Source organism: Nelumbo nucifera, chromosome 4 (assembly GCF_055504915.1).
Source record: "Nelumbo nucifera cultivar China Antique chromosome 4, China Antique-T2T, whole genome shotgun sequence".
Classification (NCBI taxonomy): Eukaryota; Viridiplantae; Streptophyta; class Magnoliopsida; order Proteales; family Nelumbonaceae; genus Nelumbo; species Nelumbo nucifera.
The window spans coordinates 43,679,848-43,691,150 of NC_142652.1; the positions used below are offsets into that span (position 1 = coordinate 43,679,848).

General features: G+C 46.2%; 2 protein-coding genes across 2 annotated transcripts; one reads left to right on the forward strand and one right to left on the reverse strand.

Moving 5' to 3' along the window:
- The first annotated feature begins 327 nt into the window (after positions 1–327).
- LOC148792236 (uncharacterized) lies at positions 328–3,680 on the forward strand. The gene is made up of 3 exons (XM_088902670.1): positions 328–2,399; positions 2,471–2,865; positions 2,943–3,680. The coding sequence occupies exons 1-3, from the start codon at positions 2,372–2,374 to the stop codon at positions 3,546–3,548; spliced, it is 1,029 nt and encodes a 342-aa protein (XP_088758796.1). The 5' UTR covers positions 328–2,371; the 3' UTR covers positions 3,549–3,680.
- Positions 3,681–7,257: 3,577 nt separating this feature from the next.
- On the reverse strand, positions 7,258–8,334 carry LOC104607022 (uncharacterized). The gene has a single exon (XM_010272514.1). It carries the CDS (start codon positions 8,332–8,334, stop codon positions 7,258–7,260), a length of 1,077 nt encoding a protein of 358 aa, XP_010270816.1.
- Between the last annotated feature and the right edge of the window lie 2,969 nt (positions 8,335–11,303).

Genomic DNA, 11,303 nt, shown 5'->3' on the forward strand with positions numbered 1-11,303 from the left:
AAGGGTCACACTAACATAGAAGCTAACTTTTAAGTCGGAATTCCAAACATGAATCGGCTCCTGGAGTTTCTTTGTTTTTCTCTCCTTCCCTTTTGTCTAGAGTAGGGTCCCTTCCGTTGTATGCAAGCCCAAGGTCGTCCATGTAAATGTCTGATTATAAATAAGGAAATTGGGTTCCGAATAACGACCAAATGGCATTTCAGAATTTCACAATTTCCTGGTTTCAGATGGTATCATCGCATGGGAATTTTATCAGATAATAAGTAATGAATTTTTTATTTAGATAGAATGATAGAAGGGTAGAGTAATTTTCCACAGTAATGCAGAAGGATAAATATGAGAGATGGGTAATGATGTAGCACGATATGACCGCTCCCTGTTGGAGGTTGATCTGGCTTTCAGTCGGATGGTGAGGTAGGTGGATCTGCAAAATAGGATCAGGGAACCTGGGGTGGCTAACCCGGCGAGGTCGCTCCGATGCTTAAGTTAGTAAACTTGTTGTGAGTTGAAAAAATGCTGAGAATATTGAGAGTTAGAGAGCAGAGAAATCACGCATACCTTGAGCCACCGGGGGTTGAGCCTTTATATAGTTGAGTCCTCGCGGGTTTCGCGGATCGGTTCTGGGATCTTCGTCATGATGAAATCTGTTTCCGTGTTAATTGAGGGATAACGTTGTCAACTGATAAGGCTTATCTATTCCGCCTGAATCGGGCAGGGAGGAGATAATGCTAGCTGTTACGCGGCGTGATCCCGTGAGGTTTGGAATCCGTTAGAGGGATTTCTGGGATCACCACGTAGTGATCTGAAGTCGGTATCCCCAAGCTGATACTTTTAAGTTCCGAACTGAGTTGAATGCCAAAGTGCCTTGGGATCGAAGTGATCCTATTGCGATCTAGTACCGAGGTGATCTCGTCCCGAGGTGACCTTGTCCCGAGGTCACCTTATCCCAAGGTGGTTGAACATCCGAGCTCGATCTATTACAGACTAATTATGTCAGGTTGAGTTGTCATCTCTTGGTCAGGTCGTGTTCACGTGTCCCCTCTTTACTAGGTCGGGCCAAATCACCCTTCATCAATTGCCCCCCACTCCCCAAGCCAGGGGTCCTGACCTGGTGCAGGGAGTTCCTGACAAGTTCAAGTGGATTTGGCCTGACGTCCAGGCAGCTTGTCGAGCGAATCGCTGGTCGGACCTGTTCGGCCACCTGGCTCAACCAGGAATAAGCCAGGTCGCGTCTAGTCTACGCGCGGATGTCACATGATCTATAAACTCCGCGGACGTCAAAAAATGCGCTAAACTGATTTCAACCTCGGGGATCATGCAACCGGTTTTCCTAGGAGCTGTTGGATTTCTTTGATCTCAACCGTTGATTTTCGGACACAGCGGTTATAAATAGGGGGCCCGAGACTCATTTGCTTCGCCACAAATTCGCAAACCTTTGATCTAAGGTCTCATTCAAGTTCCTTAGCTCGGTTTCTCTAGTTTGGTGTCTTCTTTCAGTTCGGTCTCTCCTTGGTGAGTCTTCCCTAGCTCTCCTTTTTGATTCAGTTGTCATTTTCATGTCTAGTTTTAGCTTTGATAGTCTCCTAGATGAGAGTGGTGATTCCGCTGGGGCCGAGGTGGGTACCTCGGCCCAGGTTATAGATTGCCACACCGAAGAAGCTACTTCGGGTCGAGAAGCGGTCCGCGGTCCTCCTGAGGTGGAATCACACCGGGAGGCACGAGAGGCCTCAGGTGGTCTGGCGTCCACCTCGCACCAAGGTCGGAAGCCAGATAACTTCGGCCCGTCGACGATGACAGTGAACAGGCTCCAGCCCTTAGTAGCTCGGTATAGGCTTCCGAGCGACCTTGTCTATAGTCTTTCCCTAGGTAACTTTCCCTGTGAGCACGGTCACGACGAGATCGTGATCTTCGAGGAGCAACTCAAGGTGGTCTTCATCTTCCACTTCACCCCTTGATCGTAGAAGTTATAAAACTTTTTAACATCACCATAGATCAGCTGCATCTGAACTCCATTCACAACGTAGTAGGAATCATCTTGCTCTTCCATGACTATAACCTGCCCCTTGATCTTGACATTTTCCCTTCCATCCATTCAATAAAGAAGAACTTCTCCTGTGTTCTACCCGAGCACAGGCGGACTTATTACCTATCTCCTTGTCCGGGCTATAAGTTTTTACACGAGCTCCCAAATAAGGTCCCAGCCTGGAAAAGGGCCTACTTCGTGGTCTGTAACACTGACGGATGACCCTTCCCAACACACTGGAGGGCAGCCATTCAGGATCCCGGTGTCAGACTGGACCTAAAGACAAGGAAAGCGCTCCGATCTTGGGTGGAGCTCGATCTCAAGTTCACGGACTACGTGACCGAAGACATGCTCGTGCAGGCTGGTCTGAGTCCTGGTAGGTCGCCACTTGTTGTGTTGCCTCTGTTAGACTTTGATGTTGTTTCTGACGGTTTGCTTTTGTTACAGCAACCATGAAAATCCCTGCAAACGAACTCCTTGGTAGAATGAAGGGGAAGAAGAAGCGAGCTTCCAAAAGACCTCACGTTGAGTCTCTGCCGGCTGATGATCCAGAGCCCGAGCTGCCAACGCCCGCCGAGCAACCTCCCGTGATCGACCTGGACGAGGAGGAATCAGGGAAACTCTCCCCACCCCGCGCGCCTGAGGATGTAGTGTATTTGGAGCCCGCCCCTACTGGTGCCGCTGCTGCATCTTCAGGCAGCGAGGGAGCAGTTCAGAGCATCTTGACTCCGAAATACAACATTCTTAAGAGCAAGAGCGCGGTATACGCGGAGGAGGTTGCTAACTGGGCCGAGCTGTCGGTCTTTCAGCTCGGAGCACAAGCGACTACCCATTGCATGGTGGTAAGTTTTTGTCTTGACTTCTTTGGCTTTGTACTTTAGCTTCTCTTGTACAAACTCTTGTTCTCTTCTCTTGGTAGGTGAACTCCGCTATACATGCCCTGACTTTCCAGTCCGAGGTGCATCTAAAGTGGGCTCTTGCAGTTGAATCTTCATCTTGTGAGGCTCATGTCGAGCTAGATTTAGCTCGTAGCGAAGTCAACCAGCTGAAGAAGGATGCGTGGGCTAAAATGGAACTGATAACACTGCTGATGTCCGAGAAGGAGGAGCTCGTGGGGCAAAAGGCGGCGTTGAAGAGGGAGGTAGAGAACCTTGAGGCCCTCGTAAAAGAGCGAACTGAGATACTCCTTCAGGAAGTGGAGGAGGCTAAGATCAAGGCTGTCGAGGAATACAAGACCTCGGAGGAGTTCTGTGGAGAACTGATCGAGGCGGGGACGGAAGGCTATCGTAAGGGCTTCAAGCTCAGTAGGTGGCTGACCCGACGTGAATTCCCTCAGCTCGACTTGAGCGCCATTACTACTTCGAGGGTCATAGATGAAATGGTTGTCGAAGCTGCCGAAGATCCGAACTCCGAGGCGGAAAGTGACAGCGAGCTGCTCTGCGACATCGAAGAGACCAGTGCTGATGAGAGTATGGACCCTCCTACTGAGGCCTCAGACAAGGGCGAAGAGCACCAAGACGAATAGACCCTTTATCTTCTATATTGTATACTCGGGCCTCCGAGCTCGGTCTATAGTGACTTTTTTTTTGTACTCAAAGTCTGATATCAATGAAATACACTTTTTGACTGGCCTTTTGTTCAAAAATGTTCTAAGTGCAAATAACTCCCAAATTGGTGAAATAACCAAGTAGGAGTAGAAATGTGTAGGTTACCCCGAACTGTCGAGCTACCGAGCTAGACTATCAATAGGGGTAACTTCGCATAATGTACGCCGGGGTGAGCGGACATTGTAGGGTATATACCTGACCTGTCTGCACACGGGCTACTCACTTATATATCGGTTGTCCCTTAAAGCTAGTGGGTCCAACCTATTATTATATGCCGAACTGGGCTAGACATCGTAGGGTTTATACCCGAACTATCTATGCCTTAGGCGTGGGGGATGATTTGCCTATGCCGAAGAGGCGACTGGGACTTATCATAGTGTTGAGGTCTTATGTTAGCTCGGCATCATGGCCCTTGGGCTTTTGGTAGTGACTCGCAGTCCTCTCTCCAGTTTGACGATCACAGGTAGTATCTTCTCAGGTTGCAGATGTTCCATGCTCGAGGTACCTGTTTCCCTTCTAGGGTCTCGAGCTCGTACGTACCTTCCCCGAATACCCGTCTTACTCAATATGGACCTTCCCAGTTTGGTCTGAGCTTACCAACACCGGGCTTAAGTACCATAACCTTTCGAAGAACCAGGTCGCTGACACGGAAGAGTCGTTTCTTGGCCCGGGCGTTATAGTACCGAGCCACTCTCTGTTGGTAGGCTGCAGTCCGAATGTATGCCAGGTCCCGTACTTCTTCCACCAGGTCGAGGTTGGTACGAAGCTCGTCATCGTTTGTCTCCTCGTTGTAGGCCTCCAAGCGTAGTGTTGGCACCTCGATCTCTGTTGGGATCACCGCTTCCGTGCCGTAGGTGAGGTTGAAGGGGGTCTCACCCATGGCGGTCTTGACGGTAGTCCGGTAGGCCCATAACACACTGGACACTTTGTCTATCCACAGTTCTTTGGACCGGGCTAAGCGAGCCTTCAGGCCATGGAGTATGACTGTATTGGTGACTTCCGCTTGCCCGTTTGCCTGGGGGTGTGCCACCGAGGTGAAGTTTTGTTGTATTCCCATCTCGACACACCAATTCTGGAACTTGATGTCCTCGAACTGCTTTTTGTTGTCGGAGATGAGTACCCGAGGTAGCCTGAAGCGACATACTATATTCCTCCAGAAGAAATTTTGTATGTTGCGGGTTGTGATTGTCGTTAGGGGTTCCGCTTTCACCCACTTCGTGAAATAATCCACTGCCACCACCAGGAATCTCCTATGTCCTGTCGCTGGCGGGAATGGGCCAAGAATGTTGATCCCCCACTGTGCGAAGGGCCATGGGCTGGTGAGGTATTTGAGGTCGGCAGCAGGTCGGTGGTGGATGTTGGCATGCCTCTAACACTTGTGGCACTTTTTGACGAGATCGAGTGCGTCTGCCTTCATTGTGGGCCAGTAGTACCCTTGTCGTAGCGTCTTCTACGTGAGAGCCCTGCCCCTCAAGTGTCTGCCACACAAGCCCTCATGGGTGTCGCAAAGAACGAGCTCGACCTCTGAGGGTTGCAAGCAGTGCAAGTAGGGGAGTGTGAAAGATCTTCGGTACAACTATCCGTCTATAATGCCGTACTTAGCTGATTGGCGCTATACCCTTCAGGCCACATTGCGATCTGCGGGGAGGGTCTCGTGAAGTAGATAGCTTGCGACTATGTCAATCCATCTCGGCTCTGCTTGTGCTATGGGAGAGACCTCTCCTACCCCTTCCCCCCGAGAGGTAGGTCCTCTATGTACACGGTCTGCATGGTGTTGCTGCTTGTGCTGGCTAACCGAGACAAGGCGTCAGCCTCTGCATTCTTGGATCTCGGGATCTACCTGATGAAATAAGATTGGAAGCCGCATAGAACCTCTTTGACCTTGGCTAAATAAGCAGCCATGGTGGGGTCGCGGGCTTCATACTCGTCGTTGATCTGGTTGACCACGAGCTGGGAGTCACTGCAGATGATGAGGTGTTAAGCCTTTACTTTGCTAAAGTGAGCCTGACTACTAATGCCTTGTACGCTGCTTCGTTATTGGATGTTGCGAACCTGAACCGGAGCACATATTCCAGTTTCACCCCACTTGGACCGTACAGAATTATGCCCGTGTCGCTTCCTTGCTGATTGGACGATCCGTCGACATGGAGGATCCAGGGCTCCTCATCCCAGGTCGGACATGCTCAAACCAGGATTGGTGCCGCAATGGTTGAAGCTTCCTCCGTGTGCTCCAGCTCGACCAGTTCGGGGGTTGTGATGCCGAATGTACATTCTGCTACGAAATCGGCTAAGGCTTGGGCCATAATCGCCGTTCGAGGTTCGTACTGGATGTCGTACTCAGTAAGTTCGATGGCCCATTGCATCAATTTGTCGGATACCTCGGGCTTGAGCAGGATCTACCTCAGAGGCTTGTTGGTGAGGACGATGACAATGTGGGCTTAGAAGTAGGGACGAAGCTTCCGAGCTGCTGTGACAAGCGCGTACGCTAGTTTCTCGATCTCTAGATACCTTGTTTCAGCATCCTGCAAAACTTTGCTAACATAGTAGATGGGTCGTTGGACCCGATCTACCTCTTTTATGAGTACCGAGCTGACTACCTCGTCACTCGCGGAGAGGTACAACTTTAAAATATCACCCTCCTCGGGTCGGGTCAGAACTAAGATACTAGCTAGGTATTTTTCAGCTTGTCGAAGGCGAGCTGACACTTCGCGCTCCACTCAAAGTCCTTGCTTTTCTTTATGGCTTTGAAGAAAGGCAACGATCTGCCGACTTAGACACGAAGCGGCTCAGAGCGGCTATCCTGCCGTTTAGTCTCTGAACCTCCTTTAGTTTGCGAGGTGGTCTCATATATAAGATGGCTTTTATCTTTTCTGGGTTGGCTTCGATGCCACATCGGTTGACTATGTAGCCCAAGAATTTTCCCGAGGTGACGCCGAAGACACATTTGTTGGGGTTTAACCTCATGTTGTATTTTCGTAAAATTTCAAAAACATTTTGCAAATCATCCAATAGAAATTTTGAAAATTGGGTCTTAACGACCATATCATCTACATAGCATAAAACTTTGTTGCCAATTAACGGCTCAAAAATCCTATTTACAAGTCTTTGAAAGGTTGCCCCAGCATTTTTTAGACCGAAGGGCATAACCTTATAACAGTACAGTCCAAGCTCGGTTATGAAGGCCGTTTTTTCCTTATCGGCAGGGTCCATCCTGATTTGGTTATAACCCGAGTAAGCATCTAGAAAGCTCAGCAACTCATGCCCTGTGGTCGCATCCACTAGGCGGTCGATCTTGGGTAGTGGGAAGCAGTCCTTTGGGCATACTCTGTTTAGATCGGTATAATTGATGCACATGCGCCATTTACCGTTAGCCTTTTTTACCACAACTGGGTTAGCTACCCAGCTCGGGTAATGGACCTCCCTGATAAAGTCTGATGCAAGGAGCTTCCCGACCTCCTCGTCGACTATCCTCTAGCGCTCTGGGGCGAGGTTGCATTTTTTCTGTCTAACGAACCTGACTAAGGGATTAGTATTTAATTTGTGAGTTAGGATTTTAGAATCTATGCCGGGCATTTCTGTCGCAAACCATGCAAATACATCTAAATTTTTAAGTAAAAAACTTACCATCTAAGAGCGAAGCAGTTCCTCAATCGAAGCGCCGATCTGGAGGGTCTTAGCTGGATCATCTGTTGAGACCGGGATGTGAACCGTCTCTTCTGTCGATGTAGCTCGCTCCTCGGCATACTCCGTAGGTCGCTTGAACTCAACGTTAGCCACTAGCTTGGCTTTTCCCTTGAGGGCGACAACATAGCATTTGCGAGATTCGAGCTGGTCGCTTCGCACCACCCCTACTCCATAGTCCATAGGGAACTTTATTGTCAAGTAGTAGTTGGATACTACCGCACGTAATGCATGTGTAATGGGCCGACCTACTATGGCATTGTACGGGGAGGGAGTTGCAACCACTAAAAATGTATGCTCAAACCTTACAATGTTTGGCCACGTGCCAACCTCTACGGGTACTAAGACTCGCCCTAGGGGTCTGACCTCCTTGCCGCTGAAGCCTACCAAGGGAGTGTTTGTTGGCTTTAGATTGCTCATCTGGAGCTGCGGTTTGTCGAAGGCGTCTTTGAACAGAATGTCGGCTGAGCTACCCGAATCTACCAGGATGCGCTTAACTTCGAAATCATTTATCCTCAACTTTATCACCAAAGCGTCGCCGTGAGGATATTGGATCCCACATGCATCATCTTCCATGAAGTAGATGGGGTCTTCGAGTCTGGGTTGCTTCGGCGGATTCTGCTCCTCATTCTCTAGTTCGCGAACTGAAGCTCGTCCTGCTACCAAGGTGCAGCCCGCGATGATGGACCCGCTAGTAATCATGTTGATTGCAGATCGACCTTTCTTTGGGCAACTGCCGTGGCGGCTACTCACTCTGTTTGCTGCTAAACTCGGGGGCGTTTCTTCTTTGGCCCCCTGCCAATCTGTTTGGCGATCTGCCTGGTTCTTGTCTTCTCTCTGTATGAATTTTTTTAGATATCCGCAACGGATGAGCTCCTTGATCTCGTCGCGGAGGGTCTTGCAATTCTCTGTACTATGTCCATGGTCTTTGTGGAAGTGACAATAGACATTTCTGTTTCTGGTGGTGGGATCTCCCCTCAACCGAGGTGGCCACTTCACGTAGGAGGAGTCTTTGATCGCCATCAAGATTTCTCCTCGCTTCACGTTGAGGGGTGTGTAGCTCATCCTTTCGGCTTCCAGACTTGTTTCCTCCTCTAGTAGAGGACTTACTATTTCTTCTCTCGTTCCCGTCGTTGCCTGCGTTGTCACCTTCCCTTTTTCTCTTTTTTGTCGGATTATCCGTTCTCTGATTCATCTCTTCCTCGGTCCTGGTGAATTGATCGGCAAGCTTGAGGAATTCGGTGATGTCTTTTGGCTTGTTGGCCACCACATGCCACTTGAACTCCCTGTGGTTTATACCTTTCTTCGCTACCGTGAGCCTCACTTCCGGATCTAGGTCGGGGATCTGTAGGCAGGTGTCATTGAAGCGTTTGATATAGCTTCTGATAGACTCTCCTTCTCTTTGAACTACGTTGAGGAGGCTTTCTTGGGACCTCGGGCACTTCTTGCTAGTGATGAAGTGCGAGGTGAACAAATCTACGAATTGCGCCCAACTTCTGATTGTTCCTGGCGCGAGGTTCCGATACCATGTGTGAGCTACTCCTTTGAATGTGGTGGAGAAAGCCATGCACATGCAGGACTCGTCAGCCCCAACTAGATGCATTTGGGACTGAAAAGAGTCTGCATGGTCGTTTGGATCAAAAGATCCATCATACTTGTCGAGAGGAGGCATTTTGAAGTCCTTCGGCATCGAGGTCGCTAGGAGCTCGGAGGACAAAGGGGATGACCCGGAGAGGAGAGGAGCGGTCTTTGTGGCTGCTGAGCTCGCTTCCTCTTTACCTTTTACCTGTTCTTGCTGATTGGGCCTTGTGAGCTGGCTGTTTTGAACTACAGTTCGGCGTGACCTTGTGATCTCGTCCTGTTGCGATTTGGCACCCGGAGAGGAGAGGAGCGGTCCTGTTGCGATTTGGTACCAAGGTGACCTTGTTCCGAGGTCGCCTTATCCCGAGGTGGTTGAATATCCGAGCTCGATCTATTGTGGACTGGTCATCTCAGGCTGAGTTGTCATCTCTTGGTTATGTCGTGTCCATGTGTCCCCTCTTTATTAGGTCAAGCCAAATCACCCTTCATCAGGTAATTTCTTATAAAGGAAGTAGAGCTCAGGCCGAAATTAGTTTAGCGGTGGGTATGATGATTTGGATAGATGACACGTGGTAAGTTGAGATTCTGCAAAATAGATGCCACAATTTAAGGGAACCTATCTATGGTATAGGTTGGATCTGTTTGGGTCACAATTGGAATCAAATTGGAATCCATTTGAATTAGAATTGGAATGGTCTATTTCTATAATCTGCTTGGTTCAGATATGAATCGAAACGGGAATGAGAATACTGGAATGGGATTTTTGTTCTTGGAATGACCCATTTCGATTCCAGACCCCTATCAAAATAGAGGTTTCCTATCACTTGAGAAATTAAGGGGTTGTTTGGCAAACGGACTTCATTATTAATCGTCTCAGACAATATTAATTCCAAATTTATTTATACACAAAACCAAAACCACAGTAGCAACATCTTTACGTAATATGGTTTTTGAGAAAGAAGAAATGATAACAGAAATTGATTTGCCAATTCCGCTTTCTGGTCTTTCCCCCCAGCCGATTCGGTAATTCACTTAGAAAATTTTCATTTTTTAGGCTGATCGATTCCTCAAACATAAGTGGGGGAAATAGTCGCTCAAGATTTTCGTGTACGGGATGATTTTCAAATCCAAGGGAGATAACCCAAGGGATTTGTTCGGAAGAATTGCTCTGTCAATTTTGTGTTATAAATTAACATGCTCTGATTCACGAATGCACGACATATGTAGGGTTGCAAATGGACTGATGGAATATGAGACCCAAATTTGATCTGTTAATATTTGGATTATAATCAAATCTCATTTATATCAGATTTAGATCAGGATTTGGACCAGTTTCGATATTAAATATCATTAATAAGTTAATATAAAATGGTAAAAATATTAACCATTAATGGTAATTATTAACCATGTATGTCTCGTTTCTACATATTGAACATTGATAATACAAATTTCGAATCCCAAAAACAGATGTAAATATTACCACCAAACATAATGGTAAATGGCTTGTCAAAGGTAAATTATTATATAGGAAAACATTTTGTGAAAGGTAAAATTTTTAATTAAAAGTTTATTGGAAAAAATATTTATTTAAAAAATAAAAATTTATGAACAATAATATATTTAATTTAATAAAATAAATAAGTAATTAAATAAATAAATAATTATGGCCATTGGGCAATAGAGTGAAAGAGGGAGAGATGACTTTTGTCATTGTATTTTTGTTTTATATAATGGAATAATTGTAAATAATTAAATAATAATTAATTTAATTTAATAAATAAATAAATTTATAAAATAAATGAGATAAATAGACAATCAAGTGAGAAAGTAATATAAATATATATACGATTCTATGTCTTACTTTGCTAGCAATCATAATTTGTTAGATTATTAAATTATTAACTAATTAAATAATTTAGTAAAATTAGTAAATAAATAAATACAACTTTATGTATTATTAATACAAGATTGTTAAAGGATATCTCTAATTATTTAATTAATTAATTTAGCATTGTTAATGGGTCGGGCTGAACTACTAGGCTACATAGCTCATGAACAGGCTTAACCCAGTTCATGGCCCGGCCTAGCCTAAGATTTGGCCCGCGAACCAACTCGACCCATGGCATGGCACAAGCCCATGCGGGCTCATTCTAAAATAAAATTTTAAGATCTTATTTATTTTTTTGTCTATTTTTTAATTTATGTTAAATTTTTAAGATCTTATTTACTCCGTATTACTCACCTGTGCTGAGCACGGGCGCTCCTCGCTAGTTTTATATTAAACCAACAACTTAACAAATTGTATTTGAATTATTATTTCAAATACAATAATTAGACAATGTCTTAAATGTATTTAAAGTTTGAAAAAAATATATATATTTTTTTAAATTTTAGGTGTTATTTAATCATTA